We start from the raw sequence: 26,278 nt of genomic DNA on the forward strand, positions 1-26,278 counted from the left end.
TCAAGAAGACACCCACTGGGTTTAATTCAACATAGTTCAGCATTAATACAAAATTGCGCATTTATTAAATTCACAGTTTTCCAAACTATGTGAATTGGCAGACAGTGGTTTGTCTGTCTTCTGGGGGTGGGCACTTGTCAAAAAAATAAAAAATAAAAAAATATCATCCAATAACTTGTAATATATTCTGTACAGTATTTTGCCACATTTGGAATCTTAACATTTCCCACTCCCGCATTCATTCACATACCACATTAAAAATATCAGATCAAATTAAAACTAAGACATTAAAAAAAAAAGAAACTTCTCAAACAAAATCTCATTTAAGTACAATAATTTACAAATTCAAAAACAGCTAAATTAACAGTCCCTCATTTACATATCATGATATTGATGATAATGTTTCCTCAAAAGAATTTCTTTGCTGCTGCTTCTTGTTGACTTCTGTAGGGGGAGAAGAAACAAGAAAATAGAGAGTGAATTGTGAGAAACAAAAATGTAACTACAATTTTGAATTACCAACGCTAATAAAGTGAAAACAAGATCTCATTCTTACTTGTACATGATGTAGCTGAAGAACAGGACTGATTGGATGACCACAAAGACCAAGAAGTGAATAGTACCCAGACAGGAAGGCATTTTAGGAGGGTCAGGGCATTTCTCTCCCTGATTTTCACTGGGGCTCTACATGCATTACAAAACAAAGAGTAAAAACACAAATCCAATGCTCTTTCCAAATTCATTTGTTGAGACTTGTGGTTTTTACAGCGGTTTACTGTAAGATAAGTTATTAACAGACCCCATTGCGTGTGATAAGGTGTTCGATGTTCCTCTTGACCACGTGTAGATGTTCCTGGATTTCGCTGAAGTGTTGCACCGTCTCATATGTCCCCATGTTGGCTTGGTGCTGAGTGGCGCCGATCTGCTTCAGAGACTCATGGAAAGAGTTTCTGAGGGGAAAAAAACAGTGTCAGGTATATCTGTTGAACACAGCAGAAGAATGCATAGAATAGAACAAAAAAAGATTTAGCCATTTTCTACATCTCATCTCACATCAGAAAGGGTAGTGAAGAAATCCATAGCCCATGGTAAATAACATCTGAAGTATGTGACAACATTAAACCAGAAATGGAATCGATAGGATTTCAGTTTGATACAGAATGAAGGTCATTGAATATTTTAATATCTTTGTATACGTAAATGATCCCAAATGAAGTATGTGAATTTGGAGTAAAAAGAAAAATTCTGCAATGATTAAATTAAATCTTGGAAATTATTCAATCTTTCCAATAAGGTAAGAAATGTTTGGCTTTTCCCTAAATTATGATAGTGTGTGAAGACGTGAATGTGTGACCCAGACATACAGGCAGGTTTATCCATGATGACACTAAAAGATATTGGACCGTTGTCTGTGAACAATGCCCAGACCACTTATCTGGATTAAAAATAGGAAGATGAGGCAGAGACGCTGGGCCAACACAGGTGACAACACACATTCCCGATTATTGTACAGCACACAAAGAACTCTTTCATACATCCTTACTCGCTCACAAATGAGACATCTGTACAGATTTAACTAACTATTTTGGAGAGCGAGAGGGTGACAGGAAAGTTGGTAGGAGAGATAGAAGGGCAAGAGGTCTGGATTCTAACCATCGCCAATACTGGCATATAAGCTCTGAAGGCAGTGGCACAAATTGGTGTCACACGAGGCAACCCGGAAACTACTTTAAATGATAGTGTGTGCTTCCTGCAGTTTGTTTTATTAAGTCCAGCCAAAAGTCCCCTCCAGGACAGTTTATAATCTTAATATTACAGTGAATTGTCCAAATTCATCTTTCGGATCTTCTATTTAGCTAACAAAAGGCAATTTATCCTTAAAGTTGAGACAAAATCTAATCATCCAATAAAAGAGGACATGATTGCTAAATTAATCCCATGGAGTGATTCCATACAAAACCAGGACAAAAAAAGACTGATTTGGGAGATTCACAAAATTGAATATATAGAATGGTCCTTTTGAAGAATTGTAACATCTGAGAAAAATACCCAAAGACACTGAAGCAGCAAACTGTGAAAATTAATGTGCGTCATTCAAAACTTTCGGCCACGACTGTATATAAAAACAATTGATTAGGCAAATGTTTCCATATATTGTTGAACATAATATAATCTATGGTCATGTCACAGTTCGAGAGTGGGATCTCTGCTAGTTTAAAGTTTAAAGGACCATTTTATACAGAGAAATTGGCATAGAAGGCAAACGTAACAAACTTACAGCCCTCATTTTACTTGTATCATTGCACATCCTGCAAATCACCAGCAGATCGAACATTTTGAATCCAAATTGGATCATAATTCTTAAACTAACAGATTCCACTCTGGAACTTTTATATGCTTGTACTGTATATTATGTTCAACAATATACAGTCGTGGCCAAAAGTTGAGAATGACACAAATATTAATTTTCAAAGTTTGCTGCCTCAGTGTCTTTAGATAATCGTTAGATGTTAATATGGAATACTGAAGTAAAATTACAAGTATTCCATAAGCGTCAAAGGCTTTTATTGACAATTTACATGAAGTTGATGCAAAGACTCAATATTTGCAGTGTTGACCCTTCTTTTTCAAGACCTCTGCAATACGCCCTTGCATGCAGTCAATTAACTTCTGGGCCACATCCTGACTGATGGCAGCCCATTCTTGCATAATCAATGCTTGGAGTTTGTGGATTTTTGTTCATTCACCTGCCTCTTGAGGATTGACCACAAGTTCTCAATTGGATTAAGGTCTGGGGAGTTTCCTGGCCATGGACCAAAAATATGGATGTTTTGTTCCCCGAGCCACTTAGTTATCACTTTTGCCTTTCCATCATGCTGGGAAAGGCATTGTTCATCACCAAACTGTTCCTGGATGGTTGGAAGAAGTTGCTCTCCGAGGATGTGTTGGTACTTCGGGAAAATTGTGAGTGAGCCCACTCCCTTGGCTGAGAAGCAACTCCACACATGACTGGTCTCAGGATGCTTTACTGTTGGCATGATACAGGACTGATGGTAGCGCTCATCTTATCTTCTCCGGACGCCCCAAACGATCGGAAAGGGGATTCAGAGGAAGGGACTTTACCCCAGTCCTCAGCAGTCCAATCCCTGTCCCTTCTGCAGAATATCAGTCTGTCCCTGATGTTTTTCCTGGAGCGAAGTGGCTTCTTTGCTGCCCTTCTTGACACCAGACCATCTCCAAAAGTCTTCGCCTCACTGTGCGTGCAGATGCACTTACACCTGCCTGCTGCCATTCCCGAGCAGGCTCTGTACTGGTGGTTCCCCGATCCCGCAGCTGAAATCAACTTTAGGAGACTGTCCTGGCGCTTAGTGGACTTTCTTGGGCGCCTGAAGCCTTCTTCAAAACAATTGAACTGCTCTTGAAGTTCTTGATGATCCGATAAATGGTTGATTTAGGTGCAATCTTTCTGGCAACAAAATCCTTGCCTGTGAAGCCCTTTTTGTGCAAAGCAATGATGATGGCATGCGATTCCTTGCAGGTAACCATGTTTGACATAGGAAGAACATTGAAGCTTCCAGTCTGTTATTCAAACTCAAATCAGCATGGCAGAGTGATCTCCAGCCTTGTCCTCATCAACACTCACACCTGTGTTAACGAGAGAATCACTGACATGTAAGCTGGTCCTTTTGTGGCAGGGCTGAAATGCAGTGGAAATGTTTTTGGGAGATTCAGTTAATATGCATGGCAGAGGGACTTTGCAATTAATTGCAATTCATCTGAACACTCTTCATAACATTCTGGAGTATATGCAAATTGTCATCATACAAACTGAGGCAGCAGACTTTGAAAATGTATATTTGTGTCATTCTCACAACTTTTGGCCACGACTGTACAGAACAATTTACCACATCCAAAATTGTGTTTTTTCGAATATTCATGTTGATTTGTCATTATTCAAAAGTAAAAATGTTTCTCTTGAAATCAAAATACTCATATTACAGTACAAGCGGTAAAGCGTCATGACAATAATTGCTGCTTTGTAGCACCTACAGATTAAACATTATGGAGTATAAAAATGAGGCCTGAGTAAGAAAAATGTCATGCAAAGTTTTTTTTTGTTATTATTAAAAAAAATCTTAATTATGCTTTTAGATACAAATGTCAAAAACACAAAAGTATGTAGACACCCCTTCAAATTAGTGGATTTGGCCATTTCAGCCACACCTGTTGCTGACAGGTGTATAAAACCAAGCACACAGCCATGCAATCTCTATGGAACAAACATTGACAGTGCCTGACCTCACGAATGCTTGCGGCTGAATGGAAGCAAGACCCAACAGCAATGTTCCAACCTGTAGTGGAAAGCCTTCCCAGAAGAGTGGAGGCTGTTATAGCAGAAAAGGGGGGACCAACTCCATATTCGTGCCCATTTGGTCATTTAGTGTGTGCATGTACACAACCGGTTCAAAAGTTTGGGGTCACTTAGAAAATGTCCTCGTTTTTGAAATAAAATACATTTGTCCATTGAAATACAGCTACAATAGTAATTAACAACATTGACAATGTCTACACTGTATTTCCAATCAATTTGATGTTATTTAAAATGGACAGTGTCAAAAACAAGGACACCAAAATTGTGAACGGTAGTGTATGCATGTATGTAGGTACAGTTGAAGTCGGAAGTTTACATACACCTTAGCCAAATACATATAAACTCAGTTTCACAATTACTGACATTTAATCCAAGTAACAATTCCCTGTCTTAGGTCAGTTAGGATAACCACTATTTTAAGAATGTGAATCGTCAGAATAATAGTACACAGAATGACTTCCGCTTTAATTTCTTTCATTACATTCCCAGTGGGTCAGAAGTTTACATACACCCAATTAGTATTTGGTAGCATTTAAATTTAAATTGTTTAACTTGGGTCAAACTTTCTGGGTAGCCTTCCACAATAAATTGGGTGAATGTTGGCCCATTCCTCCTGACAGAGCTCGTGTAACTGAGTTAGGTTTGTAGGCCTCCTTGCGCGCACAAGCTTTTTGAGTTCTGCTCACACATTTTCAATAGGATTGAGGTTAGGGCTTTGTGATGGCCACTCCAATACCTTGAATTTTTCCTTAGGCCATTTTGCCACAACTTGTGAAGTATACTTGGGGTCATTCTTCATTTGGAAGACCCATTTTCAACCGAGCTTTAACCTGATGTCTTGATGTTGCTTCAATATATCCACAATTTTCCTTCCATTGATACCATCTATTTTGAAGTGCACCAGTCCCTCCTGCAGCAAAGCACCCCCACAACATGAAGCTGCCACCCCCATGCTTCACGGTTGGGAAGTTGCTCTTGGGCTTGCAAGCCTCCCCCTTTTCCTCCTAACATAACAATGGTCATTATGGCCAAACAGTTCTATTTTTGTTTCATCAGACCAGAAAACATTTCTCCAAAAAGTCCGATCTTTGTCCCCATGTGCAGTTGCAAACCATAGTCTGGCTTTTTTAGTGGTGGTTTTGGAGCAGTGGCTTCTACCTTGCTGAGCGGCCTTTCAGGTTATGTTGATATATGACTCGTTATACTGTGGATATAGATACTTTTGCACCCGTTTCCTCCAGCGTCTTCACAAGGTCCTTTGCTGTTGTTCTTGGATTGATTTGCACTTCTTGCACCAAAGTACATTCATCTCTAGGAGACGGAACATGTCTCCTTCCTGAGCAGAATGACGGCTGCGTGGTCCCATGGTGTTTGTACAGATGAACGTGGTACCTTCAGGCGTTTGGAGATTGCTCCCAAGGATGAACCAGACTTGTCGAGGTCTACAATTAATTCTGATTTCTTTTGATTTTCCCATGATGTCAAGCAAAGGTACACCGGGTTTGAAGGTAGGCTTTGAAATACATCCTCAGGTACACCTCCAATTGACTCAACCGATGTCAATTTGCCTTTCAGAAGCTTCTAAAGCCATGACATCTTTTTCTGGAATTTTCCAAGCTGTTTAAAAGGCACAGTCAACTTAGCGTATGTAAACTTCTGACCCACTGGAATTGTGATACAGTGAATTATAAGTGAAATAATATGTAAACTATTGTTTCGAAACATGACTTGTGTCATGCACAAAGTAGATGTCCTAAACCGACTTACCAAAACTATAGTTTGTTAACAAGAAATGCGTGGAGTGGTTGAAACACTTAGGTTGGAGTTATTAAAACTAGTTCATGTAAACTTCCGACTTCAAATGTATGCATGCATGGATGGATGGATATCCTCCAAATGACAAATGGTTTAAATTTTGTGTTTTACATTTTGTGAAAATCCTCCAAATCATTGTATTTTTTTGTCCTGGTTTCATATGGAATCACTATATGTTTAACCCAGACATACAGTATCTTAATAAGAAATAGATACTTATTGAAAAGGTAAGTATCACATGCAACCTAGAAAGGTTGAAAACAGAAAACATTTCTGTAAACTATTTATAAATAATACCAGGACTATACATTTTTGCCCAGGGCAAGTTTGACTTGGAATCTCTCAAATGGGATTTGTCAGTTTGCTAGTTAGGAGTTAAGCTTGTTTAAGATTAACACATAATTTGGCATGGTCTATTGAAACCATACTAGTTGTGATTAGTCTGTGGCATCTGTAAATGTGCAATCAAAATTTTCCATACTGAGAAAACGATTGTTTTAGCCTACACACTTCGGAACTCTGCGGTCCTGTTCTATGAGCTTGTTTGGCTTCGTGGCTGAGCCGTTGTGGCTCCCAGACAGTACCACTTCACAATAATAGCCCTTAGTTGACCGGGGCAGGTCGAGCAGGGAAGAAATAGCTGGATCCACATATTTTTAAGGGATGTCCAGATAGTTTTGCTTAAAATAAATATATATCTGGCTTATTAACTATAATGTAGTAATACATAAATGTGACAATAATTGCTTGATTGAATCAGGGGATATAGGATTATTACTGATCAATGTATGGGCTCATTGTGATAGTTTCTGTAGCATAATTTGATTTACATAAATGTTTTCAAATATAGTATAGATGCACATCTGGCCTATAATCTATAATGCAGTAACAGGTGATTGAGCTGTATTAAATTATATTCAGGTAGATTATGACCTCTTTAAATTCGTGTCCCCTTTCTATAGACAATAATTAAGACATGTCTTTATCTTACTGTAGTCCCTGTTAAATTATGTTCTCTGATCTGAGAAGGGCTTTTTCATATATTGGTCACTTGGATGAGATAAAGATTATATGCATGGTTTAATAAAATGTTAACTTACTTTCAAGGGAGATTTTTTTGTAATTTGAGAAACAAATTAGATTTTGTTTATACAAACGTCTTATACTGTATGACTGTCCCTCAGCTCTGTGTGCTCTGTGCCATGTGGCCCTGGGATGGCTGCAAGAAAAGGCCACATTTTAGCACCATTTGTCCTCAGAGTATTAGACATCAGTCTTTAAAATACATCCTTCATACACAGATACAAAACACGGGCTCCTTCTGATTGCTTTCTTGATGTCACAGTTCCCTCGAGAGCTTGATACTTATAGCCTTCAAATTGCTTTCATTTAACAGTCTTTTTGGCTTTGTAATAATCTTAAATTGCTTCTAGACAATATTAAAAGGAAAGGATGTACCCCTCCTGCTAGTAATACATAAGAAATGTAACAGAGGTAGCTACAGAATAGGAACAGTTTCAAGTAAGCAGTAACACTCCCAAATGTAGAGTATGGAGCGAAGTGTTCACTGATCTACACAAAATACCCCATAATGTCAAAGTAAAAACTGGGGGGTGTTTTAATGAATAAAAAATATTGAGTCAATACATATTGAAACCCTTTTATGGCAAGCCTAAATAAGTTCAGGAGTAGAAATTTGCTTAGCAGATCACATAAATTGTATGGACTCAGAGCTGAGGGACAGTCGTACAGTATAAGACGTTTGTATAAACAAAATCTTATTTGTTTCTCAAATGACAAAAAAATCTCCCTTGAAAGTAAGTGAAAATTTTATTAAACCATGCATATAATCTTGTGTGCAATATTAGTGGTTAACAATGATTTTTGAATGACTACTGTATGATTGTACCAAACACATTCAGATAATTGTAAGGTCCCTCAGTCAAGTAGTGAGTATCTAGCACAGATTTTAAAAAATAAAAAAAAGTTTCCCAATGCTTTGACAAGGGCACCGATTGGTAGATGGGTGAAAATAATTAAAAGCAGACAATGAATATCTGTTTGAGCATGTTAAAGTTATTAATTAGGCTTTGGATGGTGTACCAACACACTCAGTCACTACAAAGATTGTCGCCTGACCGAGGAAGGGAACCACTCAGGGATTTCACCATGAGGACAACAGTGAATTTAAAACACAGCTACAACATTTAATGACTGTGATATGAGAAAACTATGCATGGATCAACTATGCATGGATCAACAACATTGTAGTTACTCAACAATACTAACCTAAATGAGTAAAAAAGGAAACCTTTACAGAATAAAACATTCAAAAACATTCATCCTGTTGTAGCGGTATTTATTAAGAGAGGGGTAAAGAAAGATTTTGTTTGGGCGCCAGGCAGGTATTAACCATGCCGAAAGGAAAAGAGTAGAATAGAGAGAGTACCACTACCAGACCCACACACATCAGCAGAAGAGACTGCCTAGAGTGTAGCCTGTTTACCAGATAGTCAGTGGAGAGAAAAAAGAATACACACCATATAAAACCCACAGCACAGCACAGCACAGGGGAAACCCAAACACGAATACCTCATACAATAATACTAATAATGGCAGAGCAATTCAACAGCAACTTCATACAAGAACGAACCCAGTCATCAACATAGGATTTGCAATAATCTGTATTATTTTCTAGTGGATGAGTGCAGAGGGTATGAATGTGGGGGGTGTTCATCGACACAACAAAGGCCGTAAAAATGTCCACAGTCTTCTCGGCCACATGTCATTAGTACCCCCCACCTCAATACAGTTCACATAATATACAACTTGCAAGTAACCTACTAAAATGTCCATCCAAATACTTCTGGCAGGGAAATAATAGTCCAGCTCTAATGAACTTCAATGGGAAGTGCATTTAACAAATAGAGAGTATGTTGCAGGGTAAAGCACTGGAATGAGAGCGAAGAGAAAGAGAGAGAAAAAGATAAATCTTAGCTGGGGTCTTCAGGCCTGCCGGTGTCTGACTGTCCCATGGTTTGTTGGTTTGTTTGTTAAAGCTTCGCAACAATGTTACTACTAATCCATGCAATCCATAACGGCCGCGGTCCCAAACAAAAACAACCACGATCTAAAGCGATCACACCGATGATTGAGTTAAATACTTTATAAACTACAAACGCTGAAAACAAACAAAACTTCTGCAGCACAGCACACACAATCAAACTGTCGCGCCACCAAAGAGCTCCTCCCCAAAGAGCTGAACGAGCTCTCTTTATTTCCTCCTTCCTTACTGCTCATGCCCTCTTAAAGTGGCAGCGCACGGTGAAGGCTCCGAGCAGATTTCGCCACACTGTTTGCAACAACAATAAAGGAGCACTGCACAAAATGTGACAAAGAAATGTACTTTTTGTCCTGAATACAAAGTGTTATGTTTGGGGCAAATCCAACAACACATGGCCGAGTACCACTTCTTAATTTCAAGCATGGTGGTGGCTGCATCATATGGGTATGCTCGTCATCAGCAAGGACTGTATAGAGTTTAAACTGAAAACCCGATTCAGCTTTGCAACAGACAGTGGGAGATGAATTTACCTTTCAGCAGGACAATAACCTAAAACACAAGGCCAAATCTACACTGGAGTTGCTTATCAAGACAAAATTGAATGTTCCTAAATGGTCTAGATATAGTTAATTGAGACTTAAATCTGCTTGAAAATCTATGGCAAGACTTGAAAATGGCTGTCTAGCAATGATCAACCGCCAACTTGATACAGCTCGAATCATTTTTTAAATAAATAGGCAAATATTGCACAATCCAGGTGTTCAAAGCTCTTAGACTTACAGAAAAAGACTCACAGCTGTAAATGCTGCCAAAGGTGTTAACATGCATTTACTCAGGGGGGTGAATACTCGGGTTTAAAGTGGGAACCGGATTACTGAGATTGTCTGGCCAAACCAACTCCGGTTTCCCGGGATAATAACTGAGAAACCAGTAAATTTATTTATATGACATGAAATGGAACTTAATTTATATGCAATGTCTAAAGCTGGTTTCGCATGGCCTTCTCTACTCTAACTACCTGCATGATCCAACGCTCAGTGTGGCTGAGTGTGCACACTGATGGGATATTACAACGTATTTACTATATTGTTTGTGCTGAAACTGTACACATGACCTTGAAATGCAGTTAGTAGGTCTATGGGAATCAAATTGGCACCAGCTTTTGAGCTACCGGTTAAGTAGGCCTACCTACTTTATGAATTCAAAAAATGTTGACTGTGTAGTAGAGCTTCACTAAAAGTAATACCACAAGGCAGAATGCTAAATCTGCAAGCGTAAAATACAATTTAGCCTACAGGCGGTTTGACAGGTTGATTGATCCAACATGCAGGCTGGCCTACACTCCAAACACTTGGGAGGTAAGTACAGAGAAGGGGCTTCAGCAAGAGCACGGGGGTTTTACTAGCAAAACGTCTTAGAACTATGCAGTCTTACCTGAAGCTGACAAGAAATTCAAGCAGAAATGGCTGCAAGTGATGGATTCTTCTGCCATGCCAATGCAAACAGCATTGTGCTACACACAACATCTACCATATCTGCCAGACATTCCAGTGTACTGCAGTCCAATTTAATCTGGAGTTATTTACCAAACTCCTCCTTTACATAGCCTACCCCTGTAGCTTGTCATCACGTACCCCTGACTTGCGAAAGTGACTCACAATCTTTCTCACTTTCTCCACTGCTGCGTAGCTCCCCTCTCAACGACTACTGGTTGTCTGTTTCTTCGCACTCCCCATCAACATCAAGTGTGTGTAGCCAGATGGCTCACTTTATTTATTTTATTTACATAAGTATTCAGACCCAATTGTCGTAAGACTCGAAATTGAGCTCAGCCGCATCCTGTTTCCATTGATGATCCTTGATGTTTATACAACTTGATTGGAGTCTGGTGAATTGAATGGATTGGACATGATTTGGAGAGGCACACACCAGTCTATATAAGGTCCCACATTTGACAGTACACTACAGAGCAACAACTAAGCAACGAGGTCAAAGTAATTGTCCTAGAGTTCCGAGATTGTGTCGATGCACAGATCTGGGAAAAGGTACCAAAACATTTCTGCAGCATTGAAGGTGATAAACAAATACAAAGAAAACAAACCAATGGTCATTGCTACTGCACTTACCTCAACTCGTTCAGGTTTCTCAGTATCTCCTGTTGTGTTGCGACCACTGCACCCATTTCTTGACTAGGAGCCTAAAGACGATAAACAATTAAATTAATACATGTTTTATACCTAAGGATAGATTACTGAAAGATGTTTGAGTAAAGGCATCTTTCCTTTTTAGTAATAAAACTGGCATACATACAGTGCCTTCAGAAAGTATTCATACCCCTTGACTTTTCACATTGTTTTAAAATGTATCAATTAATTAAATCGAGTTGTGTAGGCCAGTGACAAAAACACCCACCACCCCATAATGTCAAAGTAGAATTATGTTTTTACAAATGAATAAAAAAGGAAATGCTAAAATGTGGAAGCAGCATATGATTGAAAATGAGATTGTAGTCTGAACCTCGTTAGCTTCTTACCAAAACCCATGGCAGAAAAGTTCAAACATTATTTCACCTTTATTTAACCAGGTATGCCAGTTGAGAACAAGTTCATTTACAACTGCGACCTGGCCAAGATAAAGCAAAGCAGTGCAACAAAAACCGTAATTACATATGGGATAATACCACAATAGAAAAGTATAAATACCGTGTGTGCAAATGTAGTAAGATTAGAGAGGTAAGGCAATAAATATGCTATAGTGGTCGAAATAATTACAATTTAGCAACTAAACACTGTAGTGATAGATGTGCAGAAGATGAACGTGCAAGTAGAGATACTGGGGTGCAAAGGAGCAAAAATAATAATAATAATAATATGGGGATGAGGTAGTTTGGTGGGTTAAAATGAGATTAAGATGTATGCGAAAAAGGCTGGCTATTTACACAGGAAAAGACCAAAGACAAAGACCGATACAAGACGGCGCTGCAGTAGAACATGTGTAAAACAACCCTATTTCGACCCGAAGCCTAAATAAGTTCAGGGTAGGGGGCAGTATTTTCACGTCCGGATGAAATGCATGCCCAAAGTAAACTGCCTGTTACTCAGGCCCAGAAGCTAGGATATGCACATAATTGGTAGATTTGGAATGAAAACACTAAAGTTTCTAAACTGTTAAAAGTATGTCCGAGAGTATAACAGAACTGATATGGCAGGCGAAACCCTGAGGACAAACCGTTCCCCCCAAAAAACAGCCTACCACCGTTTACAATGGGTGTCACTTTTATTATAAGGTGAAATTCTCCCAGATTGCAGTACCTAGGGCTTCCACTAGATGTCAACATTCTTTAGAAAGAGTTATGCTGGTTTTTGGAAAAATGAGCCATAAATTTGAGGTTTTAGGTGGCTCCCATTTTGGCTGTAGTGTTTCCAAGCACGTGAAAGAGAGAGGGTTCTTTGGTATTTTTCCATCGGTAAAGACAAATGATTCTCAGTCTTAAATAAACAATACAATTGAAGTATTAGGGTACCAAAGGTTTGATTATAAATGTTGTTGACTTGTTTGGAAAAGTTTATAATATAATTTTGTATGCATTAATAATGGAGGGAAACTGGGTGGATTATTGCCTGAAGCGCGCCAGCTAAATGGAGTTTTTATGGATATGAAGGACATTATCGAACAAAAATGCCATTTATGATGTTCTGGGACCTTTTAGTGCCAACAGCAGATCAAATGTAAGGCATTTATTCTATCGCTATTTCTGACTTTCGTGGCGCACCTGCCTGGTTGAAATATGTTTTTCATGTGTTTGTATGCGGGGGCTCTGTCCTCAGATAATCGCATGGTTTGCTTTTGCCGTAAAGCCTTTTTGAAATCTGACACAGTGGCTGGATTAACAAGTTAAGATTTATTTTGATGTATTACACTTGTGATTTTATGAAAGTTAAATATTTATAATTCTGTAGTTTGAATTTCACGCTCTGCAATTTCACAGGATGTTGGCCAGGTGGGGTAAATACATTGCATGGACTCAATTTGTGCAATAATAGTTATATAAATTATTTTTAAATGACTACCTAATCTCTCTACCCCACACATACAGATATTTGTATGGTGCCTCAGTCGAGCAGTGAATTTCAAAACACAGATTCAACCACTAACAGGGAGGTTTTCCAATGCCTTGGAAAGAAGGGTACCTGCTGGTAGACTTATAAAAATATTTCCCTTTGGGCATGGTGAAGAAGTTAATCACACTTTGGAAGGCTTATCAATACACCCAGTCACTACAAAGTCTAGGTCCAAGAGGCTTCTAAACAGCTTCTACCCCCAAGCCATAAGACTCCTCTTCAAATGGCTACCCAGATTATTTGCATTGCCCACCCCCCCTCCCTTTTACACTGCTGCTACTCTGTTACCTATGCAGTCACTTTAATAACTCTACATATTACCTCAATTACCTGGACTAACTAGTGTCCCTGCACACCTGTATATGTTTTATTTCACCTTTAACCAAGTAGGCAAGTTGACAACAAGTTCTCATATACAATTGCGACCTGGCCAAGATAAAGCAAAACAGTTCGACAGATACAACGACACAGAGTTACACATGGAGTAAAACAAACAAACAGTCAATAATACAGTAGAAAAATAAGTCTATATACAATGTGAGCAAGTGAGGTGAGATAAGAGAGGTAAAGGCAAAAAAAGGCCATGGTGGCGAAGTAAATACAATATAGCAAGTAAAACATTGGAATGGTTGTTTTTTGCAGTGGAAGAATGTGCAAAGTAGAGATAGAAAATAATGGGGTGCAAAGGAACTAAATAAATAAACAAATACAGTAGGAAAAGAGGTAGTAGTTTGGGCTAAATTATAGATGGGATATGTACAGGTGCAGTAATCTGTAAGCTGCTCTGACAGCTGGTGCTTAAAGCTAGTGAGGGAGATAAGTGTTTCCAGTTTCAGAGATTTTTGTAGTTTGTTGCAGTCATTGGCACCAGAGAACTGGAAGGAGAGGTGGCCAAATGAAGAATTGGTTTCGGGGGTGACCAGAGAGATATACCCGCTGGAGCGCGTGGGTGCTGCTATGGTGACCGGCGAGCTGAGATAAGGGGGGACTTTACCTAGCAGGGTCTTGTAGATGACATGGAGCCAGTGGGTTTGGCGAGGAGTATGAAGCGAGGGTCAGCCAACGAGAGCGTACAGGTCGCAATGGTGGGTAGTATATGGGGCTTTGGTGACAAAACTGATGGCACTCTGATAGACTGCATCCAATTTGTTGAGTAGGGTATTGGAGGCTATTTTGTAAATGACGTCGCCAAAGTTGAGGATTGGTAGGATGGTCAGTTTTACAAGGGTAGATTTGACAGCATGAGTGAAGGATGCTTTGTTGTGAAATGGGAAGCCGATTCTAGATTTAAATTTGGATTGGAGATGTTTGATGCGAGTCTGGAATGAGAGTTTACTGTTTAACCAGACACCTAGGTATTTGTAATTGTCCACATATTCTAAGTCAGAGCCGTCCAGAGTAGTGATGTTGGACAGGCGGGCAGGTGCAGGCAGCGATCGGTTGAAGAGCATGCATTTAGTTGTTTAGTTTTTTTCAGAGCAATTGGAGGCCACGGAAGGAGAGTTGTATGGCATTGAAGCTCGCCTGGAGGGTTGTTAACACAGTGTCCAAAGAAGGGCCAGAAGTATACAGAATGGTGTCATCTGCATAGAGGTGGATCAGAGACTCACCAGCAGCAAGAGAGACATCACTGATGTATACAGAGAAGAGAATCGGTCCCAGAATTAAACCCTATGGCACCCCCATAGAGACTGCCAGAGGCCCGGACAACAGACCCTCCGATTTGACACACTGAACTCTATCAGAGAAGTAGTTGGTGAACCAGGCGAGGCAATCATTTGAGAAACCAAGGCTATAGAGTCTGCCGATGAGGATGTGGTGATTGACAGAGTCGAAAGCCTTGGCTAGGTCAATGAATACGGCTGCACAGTATTGTTTCTTATCGATGGCGGTTAAGATATCGTTTAGGACCTTGAGCATAGCTGAGGTGCACCCATGACCAGCTCTGACACCAGATTGCATAGAAGGTATGGTGGGATTCGAAATGATCGGTAATCCGTTTGTTGACTTGGCTTTCAAAGACATTAGAAAGGCAGGGTAGGATAGATTTCAGTCTGTAGCAGTTTGGGTCAAGAGTGTCCCCCCGTTTGAAGAGGGGGATGACCGCAGCTGCTTTCCAATCTTTTGGAATCTTAGACGACATGAAGGAGAGGTTGTACAGGCTAGTAATAGGGGTGGCAACAATTTCGGCAGATAATTTTTAGAAAGAAAGGGTCCAGATTGTCTTGCCCGGCTGATTTGTAGGGGTCCAGATTTTGCAGCTCTTTCAGAACATCAGCGGACTGGATTTGGGAGAAGGGGAAATGGGGAAAGCTTGGGCAAGTTGCTGTGGGGGGTGCAGTGCTGTTGACCGGGGTAGAGGTAGACAGGTGGAAAGCATAGCCAGCTGTAGAAAAATGCTTATTGAAATTCTCAATTATAGTGGATTTATCGGTGGTGTCAGGGTTTCCTATCTTCAGTGCAGTGGGAGGTAGTGTTCTTATTCTCCGTGGCCTTTACAGTGTCCCAGAACTTTGAGTTTGTGTTGCAGGAAGCAAATTTCTGCTTGAAAAAGTTAGCCTTGGCTTTTCTAACTGCCTGTGTATATTGGTTTCTAGTATCCTTGAAAAGTTGCATATCACGGGGGCTGTTCGATGCTAATGCAGAACGCCATAGGATATTTTTGTGTTGGTTAAGGGAAGTCAGGTCTGGAGAGAACCAAGGCCTATATCTGCTCCTGATTCTACATTTCTTGAATGGGGCATGCTTAATTAAGATGGTGAGGAAGGCATTTAAATAAAAAAAACATGCATCCTCTACTGACAGGATGTAATGACCTGACTAAATCATAAAGGAACAATTGTCCAGACTGAGGCTGAGTTAATGGCTATATTGAGGAACAAAACAGAGTAAACGTCTGAGGTTCGTGGTATAGTCTGCAGTGGTACTAATGAATGAAACCTTCCCTCCTTGATGCAAGGCCTCTGTCAGAGCAGTAGGTAGTTGTAATTGTGTGCATAATGTAAATGTTTGTGCGCACGAGTGTACAATCAAACTTCCTACCTGTCCCACCAACTCCACTTGGCGTTTGGATATCTCGTCTGTAACCACAGAAACATAGCGGTTCTGTTCGTCGAGGATCATGGCCAGCTGACGGTGAAGCTGTTTGATCTCCAGGTGGATCTGGTTCTGACCCTCAAACACCTGGCGGATCTCCCTGTCGTTGACACTCTCGTACATGTCCTCGACTTAACAAAGAACAGGACACACCTGTTGCATCAAGTTTTAGCATCTAGACAACCTAGCATCCATTGGTAGCATCTAGTATGTACAAAGTAACCAATAACCTGCATTAGACTTAATTTGTTTTCTGTTATTTATATTTAAGTTGTGCTGACCAACTGTGTAAAACTGTAGGCTATAAAGAGTCACACACGCAGTTGAAGTCAGAAGTTTACATACACCTAGGACGGAATCATTAACACTTAGGATGGAGTCATCAACTTGTTTTCAACCACTCCACAAATTTCTTGTTAACAAACTGAAGTACTGGTAGGTTAGGTTAGGACATCTACTTTGTGCATGACAAGTAATTTTTCCAACAATTGTTTACGGACAGATTATTTAATTTATTTAAATCATGGTGTCACAAATCCAGTGGGTCAGAAGTTTACATACACTAAGTTGACCGTGCCTTTAAACAGCTGGGAAAATTCCAGAAATAGATGTCATGGCTTTAGAAGCTTCCGATAGGCTAATTGACAACATTTGAGTCAATTGGAGGTGTACCTGTATTTCAAGGCCTACCTTCAAAACTCAGTGCCACTTTGCTTGACATCATGTGAAAATCAAAATAAATCAGCCAAGACCTCAGTAAAATAATTGTAGAACTTCACAAGTCTGGTTCATCCTTGGGAGCAATTTCCAAACGCCTGAAGGTACCACGTTCATCTGTACAAACAATAGTATGCAAGTACAAACACCATGGGACCACGCAGCCATCATTCTGCTCAGGAAGGAGACACATTCAGTGTCCTAGAGATGAACGTACTTTGGTGCAAAAAGTGCAAATCAATCCCAAAACAACAGCAAAGGACCTTGTGAAGATGCTGGAGGAAACCGGTAGAAACTTAGCTATATCCACAGTAAAATGAGACCTATATCGACAAAACCTGAAAGGCAGCTCAGCGAGGAAGAAGCCACTGCTCCAAAACCGCCATAAAAAAGCCAGACTACGGTTTGCAACTGCACATGGGGACAAAGATAGTCTGGTCTGATGAAACAAAAAAATAGAACTGTTTGGCCATAATGACCATTATTATGTTTAGAGAAAAAGGGGGAGGCTTGCAAGCCGAAGAACATCATCCCAACCGTGAAGCACAGGGGGTGGCAGCATCATGTTGTGGGGGTGCTTTGCTGCAGGAGGGACTGGTGCACTTCACAAAATAGATGGCGTCATGAGGTAGGAAAACTATGTTTATATATTGAAGCAACATCAAGAAATGAGCCAGGAAGTAAAAGCTTGGTCGCAAATGGGTCTTCCAAATGGACAATAACCCCAAGCATACTTCCAAAGTTGGCTTAAGGACAACAGAGTCAAGGTATTGGAGTGGCCATCACAAAGCCTTGACTTCAATCCTATAGACAATTTATGGGCAGAATTGAAAAAGCGTGTGCAAGCAAGGAGGCCTACAAACCTGACTCAGATACACCAGCTCTGTCAGGAGGAATGGGCCAAAATTCACCCAACTTATTGTGGAAGGCTACTCGAAACGTTTGACCCAAATTAAACTATTTAAAGGCAACGCTACCAAATATTAATTGAGTACGTAAACTTCTGACCCACTGGGAATGTGATTAAAAAAACTACAGCTGAAATAAATCACTCTGTACTATTGACATTTCACATTGTTAAAATAAAGTGGTGATCCTAACTGACCTAAAACAGGGAATTTTTACTCGGATTAAATGTCAGGAATTGTGAAACTGAGTTTAATAAATTCATTTAGTTAAGGTGCATGTAAACTTCTGACTTCAACTCTCTCTCTCTGTATATATATATATATATATATATATATATATATATATATATATGCTCCCAGTAATTTATTGGGTGTACCACATTTCGGCTTCAGTGCGTTCTTCATCCTGAAGAAGGAAGGCACTGATGCCGAAAATGTGGTGTTATAACCAATAAATTACGGAGAGCTTATATAGTGTGCATCTCTCTTTAGTTCAATTTAATTGACCAAACTAATGAATAATAACATCAATATTAAATAAGTATATTAGTCTAAATATAAAAGCATAGCAAAAAATTGTAACACATTTTATTGAGTGAAACTAACTGGGTTCTCTCTGGACTTCCGGATGCTCCTTCTGATAGTCCCCTTTTTTTTTGTCCAGCTCCTGCTGAAAGTTCTCAAATTCCTCCTGGTACTTGTCCTGCTCCTCCTTGGGCATCTCTGCTTCAGGTGCAGGCTTCAATGGGACAGAAAACAACCACTCTGAACCCACACCGTAGAGACCGAGGCCCCTTACTTACATCACACTTTATCATACCCCTATTGAAATACCCACACAATTTCACTCAGATCTTCTTCCAATTAAATATTACTGGGGATTGGTATAACTAAGGACTGGGAGTGGTAGAAAATAAAATTAGTTACCAGCTCTGAGAGGTATAACTAAGAAAATATAGTTACCAGTTCATGGCCAGGTTCTGTTAGTCTGAACGTCAAGAAGGACAGGACATCATGGTCATCTGGAAGATGGAAGAAAATGCATTAAACATTAAGTATCATGATGCAACGTTAAGCAAGGGCATCAATTGGGTATGGCAGTCGCCATATCCAAGTTCAACACCAACAATTTATAATAGGCTATGAAAATCATTCCAATTCCAATTAAAAAGCAAATACAGTGTAGCGGTATTAGCGGGCTGGCTTTAGGACAATACGGTTAGCCCTGAGCAGGGGGGATGTTTTCCCGGCTGGCTGGCTTGAGGACTATGAAAAGCACATAGACACAGCTCTGCAGTGAACAGCAAAACTTCTCAAAAGATGGCTGTAGATGCTGTTTGACTTGACATGAAGCTATACAAGCCAAGGTGATAAAGGCTGGAGTCAATTTATGCTTTTGTTTTGCTGTTCTTTAAATTGCATGACATGTTTTAAATTGAGGAAATGCAGTAAATGAACTTTATAAAAATTCCTTGTCACTTTTCCATAACCTGCGTTTAGCCTGACAATAATAATCCTAATGTGACATTAAGCAGTTAAATCAATGTTCACAGAAGAGTCAAATCTAATTAGAAAGGAATGACAGACAAACTTGCTTTTGGCAAGTTTAATAATGCATTACAACCACATAATGCATTACACCTGCAGGCCTTCAGTAAATTGTTACCAAGTACCACCTGCTAGACCACCCGTGGCAGCTGAGATGCCAAAGTAGCCCTCCTGAGGAATGATCATGTTGTCCACCTTGGTACAGAACTCATAGTCATCCTTATCTGGCGTGAAACCACTGTTGATCAGCACCTGAGGGGACAGACGACAGCACATCAATTAAGGCAATCAATTGAAATAAATGCCCAATATAAAAAGATGAGGCAATTTTTGTTGTGCATAATGCAAAACGGTTCAGTATCCATGTCTCTGTTGATGTGGAGAAAAACAGAGTAAAAGGCAGAGATCAGAGTATAGACAGTGGAATCGATGAGAACAAGGGAGAGAGTCCTACCGTTAGGGTCTTCTTGTAGTATGTCATTTTGGCTCTGACAGGATAGGGTTTGTTACGAAAGTCTCTTAAGCATGTTCCCAGGGCTTGAGTCGTGCCATCGCTGCAAAAAAAACATCCTGTTTAGACACTAAAACTGAACACCATATTATTATAGTAGTACTTAATACAGTATATTTCAAGATTAATTCATTGATCCCCACAAGCATCAACAATAATACAAAAGAACAAAGGCCAACGTCGATCCAAATAAAGTATGAAATAAGCATGCATGATAGCAGCACGAAGAGCAAGTGCAGAGGATAAAATGCTCCATATACAGTGTGATCAAACAAATAACATTTCCAAAAGTAAATGGTTTGGAGATTTGAGAAATTAAGGAAAACATTTCAAATATAATTTACTCCTATTATTGTAAACGGCATTTTCAGCAGTGACAAAACAGAACACTAAGACATAGACCTAGATCAACTGGCACAGAGAAGTGATTTAAAGCTTTCACTGTCAAGGGAGATTAGGAAGAGACAGGACTATAATCTCCAACCACAAATGTACTGTGTAATATTTTCTAATCTTCTTTAAATTGTTTACATTTTCCTTTTGTGATGTCAGTGAGGCAGGGAAATGTTGACTTACTTTGGGTGATCATAAACAAGTTTGCCATTGTTTCCCACCAACAGCACAGCAGGGTTATTTTTCTAGAACAAAAGGTGAAACATTAATATACCTAATCTATGTCATGAAGGTCATTTGGGTTTATTTGATCCAATCCCAGCATACGTCCTCATCAGATCTAGGCATACCACTTGAAAGTATGAAAACAGTTTTTGTATCCAAGTGTGTATAGTATCAATCTATTATTCCTATAATTCACATTGTAGTAATTTAATATTAAAGGTATATTATATACACTTGACTTTACCTATGATTAAGTAAATGAATGCATTATATTTTGTATTTTATGAATATATAATTAAAATATGGCCACCAACCTTCCCATCGTTGTCAAAGGAATCAAAGAAGATGCCGATGCCGTTCCAGTTGTCAGCAGCTCCATAGACAGGACCATCTAGGCCTTGTGCAGTGGTGAACCATATCGCCTATTAGAGGGACAGACAGAAATTAAGACATGGAGACACTGAAGGTCCAAAAATATTTGTTTAACTGTGTAAATAACTATCTTGTGATTATTGTGACTTTTCCATTGTAATTGTTTGTAAGCTTGTGTAGTCAAATTAATTTATGATCGTATGCTATCCATTGTTTGTATGCTGTTCTTTATATGACATTTTAATATTTGATAATTAACCAATGACATTAGGCCACTCTTGGCCATGATTACAGACACCTGTGTCTTTTGACACTACATAAACGAGTCATCCCGCAGTGTTTGTGATTATACCCTGATGAAGACAGCTTGGCTCTCGAAACGTTGGTAATTACATTTTTGCTTCTGAGCTCCTAGAGTGTGCGGCTCTTTTATTTTCAAGTTTTCTACTCCGCTAGCCAGCACCTCGCCTAAATAGGTGTGTGTTTCTTTTTCTTCTAAATAACTGTATGTAACAGTAGAGCAGCTAAGGGGCAGACAGATAAACATGGGGACAATAGATACAGTAAGATGTAAAGTACAGTCACAGCATAATGTAGGAATTGAACACACAACCTTGGAGTTACTAGCACAACGCTCTCACCAACTGAGCCACACAGGGACAGGGCCGACAGAAGTAAACATGGTTATTAACCTGAAGTCTGAGCCGGTAGGTCAGTACAACTCCACATCCTCTACTAGCACAACAGCCACCATAACATAGGCCTATGTCTCAATGGACAGAACCTTTTCACACCATCCTTTTATCAGTCTAGAAATAATTCATTAACTGTAGCAGAGGGTAGAAACCATAGCACTATATTTGAAACCAGACAACTCTGCAAGTCTCGTATTTTTGAATACCTGGCAGTCTTCAGTCAGCTGTTTGTTCCACAAAACATCATTCTAAAACTGGCTAGTTGTCTCCTCTTTCCTAATAGAGGCTGTTTAATTAACCAGGCTTATGTTTACTTTACTGCTTTTGGGTAATGTTTGTCGACTTAAATGAAGTTGATATATTTATTATTAAAATGTTTAGAACAGTTATTTAATTTTCATGATGGTCTTCATCCATAAATGTCAATTAGACAATTACTGTCTTATCCTAGTGCTGACCCTGATATTTAACTGGCTCTTATCACATTGTCCTTTCTAGCATTGTTCCAGCAACCAAGGTGGATGCTTAACCAGGCCTCTAAAGTACAGCTTGATCAGCTACAGAATGTAGTGTGAAAAGGTCTAAAGCAGAGATGGGCACTAACTCTCAATTTACTGTTGAGCAGTAGAATCATCGAATACACAAGGTGCATTTCATTGTGCATCAGCAGTCACTTAATTAGCCTGTGTCAGCAAAAAACATTTTGATTGGTAAGTTAGTCTAGTGGCCAGCTATGAAAACTCGTAGTAAGCGGGATCGAACTACCGACCGGTGTGGGGCCCATTGATCATCAGTTACCATATTAAAAACTGCAAACATGTGCCTCCACCCTATGGAAAAATGTGTAGAATTGCAGGAAATCATCTGTAAAACTGTGAAATCTTCTCTCCACCCCATGGCAAAGTGTAGATTTGCACTTTCTCAAGTGTTTTTCTCTCTTCGGTGTCACGAGGAGGGCCGCTAAATGTTTTGCTCGCAAGGTGGGGTATGAATGTGGGTAAGCAGACCCACGGGCCACTGTGGCCTCTCATGAGTTTTGTTTTTTTGTGGTCCCCGACCACCATCAGTTGCCCATCCCTGGTCTAGAGTCAAAGTGAATAGAAGCCATAGGAAGGAGGGTCCAGCAATTATGGTAGAGTTGTAACCAGCCGAGTACAATTCAGCTCAGCAGTGAAAAAGTCAGTGTATGGAAACCATAGAAAGGAGGTGTTATTAAGTTCTTACGAGGCCGTCGGCTCCCATCCTCCCCCGTCCAGACACACGAAAGGTCACCTCAGCCTCCCAGTGGTCAAAGTTGACCGTGTTTTTGGTCCAGACTGAGCCCTTCTGACTCCTGAGAGAGGGGGTGATACGGACCTGGTCGGCACTGGGGATGGCATCTGGAATACAAGGTTGATAGTTTAAAGGGTTGGGAGGGGTACATTCTAGTTAATTAATGTTCAATGAATTCATACTGGCAAATCCTAACTGACAACAAAAAAAATGTAGCTTCTCATGCATTCAAAAGGTTCCTAAATTTAAACTGTACAGAAACTGTGAAAACTCACTCTGTGAAGGTCCAGAAATACTTGTTTAACTCTATAGTGTAACTACATATGGAGAAAACAGTAGCTTATTGGCTCAGGGCAAACAATTGACCAGGAGGTTAATTTTATTATAATATAATAATATGCCATTTAGCAGACGCTTTTATCCAAAGCGACTTACAGTCATGTGTGCATACATTCTACGTATGGGTGGTCCCGGGAATCGAACCCACTACCCTGGCGTTACAAGCGCCATGCTCTACCAACTGAGCTACAGAAGGACCACACTTTCTTACAAAGCCCAAGGTTAGGAACATAAATGTGTGTTCAGCCCATGTACACCTTAATAGGTGTGCTCCTGGGATTATGTCCAAGGCTCTCTTTCAGTAACATTAATGTATCTGAAAGCCTCCTATGTAAAGGACAGAGAGACATTATAATAGGCCTAGTATTGTTAACATTGCAATGTTACGCCATGCTAGTCAGGCTTATGGCTAGAAACAAGATCATCCTATATCCAAATGACCTCGCTCGTGTAAGGCTTTATTGTCTAGCCAAGACAGATATGGCAATATGGGTAATAGCAACTAGCCTAGTGCAACCAGGCTTTGGCATATGGACCTTTGCCTACACTTATTTGGTGTGACCAAATTCTAAATGACAATTGTACATGTGTAGAGCCACATGCCATCTCACTACAGCCTATACTGATAAGACAAAGGCACCATGGTAAAATGGACTCAAATCTGGGTGCGTCATCAGCTGGACCTTTGCACGGTTTTTAGAGACACTGATTTGTTAACCCTTTACCTTACACAAAACCATGCCAGACTAGGGGACAAGCAGGCCACTTCAATAGAAAAGAAATGCAATGTTTGTCAACTTCAAATGCGCTCTCAAATATTAGGTATTGGGAAACCTGCCTGCTGTGGCATGTGGGTGGTTGTGTGTTGCAAGGATAAATGCAAAACTTGGACTAACAAGAGGAATGTTAGCATTCCAGATTGTGTGCAAGTAATCCATGTCTCTTTGTTTGCAAGACTCGGTATTGCTGAAAGGAACCAGGAACTATTAAGTGTCAGCTAAAAAGAAATGTAGGCTGGCAGGTATACAGATGGTATACTTTGCGGTTGGGTGATTTAGCCAGCTGGCAGGCAAGCGCCTGAAACCCTACCTCTTCAAAGAGTATTTAAAAATACCCCTCTCCCTTTCTAGCTCTGAATTCACTGAGAACTAGTTTATGGGGGGAAAGTGTAGTTACTAAACCTGTGATGTGGTTGTCCCAACTAGCTATCTATTTAAAGATTAATTCACTAACTGTAAGTCACTCTGGAAAAGAGTCGCATATTGCCTTACGGTGCATGTACCTTTCGCTTCCCCTGTTTTTCTAAAGCTGCTGGCTATTTAACGACCATGACATGTTGAAGCGAGTTTGATATCAGGCCACTGTTTAGAAACTGTAGCAAGCCAAGTCTGCACAGTCGAGAACTTCTCTACACAACAATAAACTGGTCCCCCTACAGAAGTTCTCTACAGCAGGCAGTAGCCGGATAGCTACAACAAACGTGTCAAATGTATCCCCTACATGCAAAATAGCTACAATCGCTGGCTAGTGGCAAAATGGCTATCGCAGCTGATTTTCCACCACACCTATTTATAGGTTATGATAATTGACAACAGTAAGCAACTGCCTAGCCAATCTAACTGAAACTTACTTCCACTGTGTACCCAAAAAGGAATAATCCCGTCGGTTTGAGACAGGTGCGGTCCCTTGAAACTGTACTTGTATTCAAATCGACGGTGTGGAGCTTCTTCAGTCGATGCACCGGCAACGATATTATCGGCATTACTGTGGTGAAATGTTAAAGTTAATATTAATAAACAAGCATCAGCAGCCAAACACCTTCCTATGGACACCGCCATCTTTTGGTATCACTGCTTACGTAGTATTGAAACAGAGGATGACGTGAATCCCTGTTGAGCCAACAGGGCGCTTTCTTATTGGTTGAATCTTAGACACCGCCGAGTTGCGGCCACTGAGGTATAATATGAACGGTTGCAGCTTGCCTGTACGTTACAGAACGCAATTGAATTACATTGTATCCTTAGATAAATTATACATTGTAGCCTGCCTGGTATGTGTCTGCATTTATTTCACAATGTTTCACAATGTTAACAACGATTCTGTTTCTCGATGTTTTTACAATGTAACCAGTGCCTTATTTCGAGGATCAGGTTTCATCCAGTGTGATGTTTATTTTGTATTTATTTTATTTATTTACATTTTAATTTATTAGTGAATCATACATTACAGAAAATACACACATCAAAATATAAATACAAAATTCAAGAAGAAAGAAAAACAAGATCATAAAAAACAAACACATGCATCAGTAATAAAGGTCCTCAATCAGCTTTCTGTATTGCCCAAGAGCAGTGGTTCCCAAACATTTTATAGTCCGTACACCTTCAAACATTCAACCTCCAGCTGCATACCCCCTCTAGCACCAGGGTCAGCGCATGTTGTGTTTTGTTATCATTGTGAACCTGCGATACATTTATTAAACACAATAATGCGTGTGAGTTTTTGTCACAACCTGGCTCGTGGGAAGTGACAAAGAGCTCTTATAGGACCAGGGTGCAAATAATAATATAATAATAATCAATAATTTTGCTCTTTATTTAGCCATCTTACATGTAAAACCTTATTTGTTTATCAAAAATTGTGAATAAATCACCACAGGTTCATGAGAATGGTGTGCTTGAAGGGATGCACATAACTCTGCAATCTTGGGTTGTATTGGAGAGAGTCTCAGTCTTTTCCACACAGTCTGTGCCTGTATTTAGTTTTCATGCTAGTGAGGGCCGAGAATCCACTCTCACATAGGTACGTAGTTGCAAAGGGCATCGGGTTC

At 39.8% G+C, this 26,278-nt stretch overlaps 1 protein-coding gene across 1 annotated transcript; it reads right to left on the reverse strand.

Moving 5' to 3' along the window:
• LOC118387800 (protein ERGIC-53-like) lies at positions 1-25,320 on the reverse strand. Its single transcript, XM_035776521.2, has 13 exons — positions 25,079-25,320; positions 23,062-23,216; positions 21,085-21,192; positions 20,729-20,790; positions 20,096-20,195; positions 19,770-19,893; positions 19,057-19,115; positions 18,700-18,832; positions 16,415-16,599; positions 11,378-11,448; positions 800-950; positions 557-684; positions 1-444 (listed from the first exon to the last, which is right to left on the reverse strand). The coding sequence occupies exons 1-13, from the start codon at positions 25,284-25,286 to the stop codon at positions 408-410; spliced, it is 1,521 nt and encodes a 506-aa protein (XP_035632414.1). The 5' UTR covers positions 25,287-25,320; the 3' UTR covers positions 1-407.
• Positions 25,321-26,278: the final 958 nt, after the last annotated feature.

Source organism: Oncorhynchus keta, unplaced genomic scaffold, assembly GCF_023373465.1.
Source record: "Oncorhynchus keta strain PuntledgeMale-10-30-2019 unplaced genomic scaffold, Oket_V2 Un_scaffold_1952_pilon_pilon, whole genome shotgun sequence".
Taxonomy (NCBI): domain Eukaryota; kingdom Metazoa; phylum Chordata; class Actinopteri; order Salmoniformes; family Salmonidae; genus Oncorhynchus; species Oncorhynchus keta.

Excerpts from the sequence above, each read along its gene's own strand:
- LOC118387800 (XM_035776521.2), bottom strand. The coding sequence starts at position 25,286 with ATGGCGGTGTCCATAGGAAGGTGTTTGGCTGCTGATGCTTGTTTATTA. Across the intron at positions 20,791-21,084 it reads CCTTTGACAACGATGGGAAG|AAAAATAACCCTGCTGTGCT; the intron begins GTTGGTGGCCAT and ends CTTTTGTTCTAG. Across the intron at positions 11,449-16,414 it reads AAGTGGAGTTGGTGGGACAG|GCTCCTAGTCAAGAAATGGG; the intron begins GTAGGAAGTTTG and ends TATCGTCTTTAG.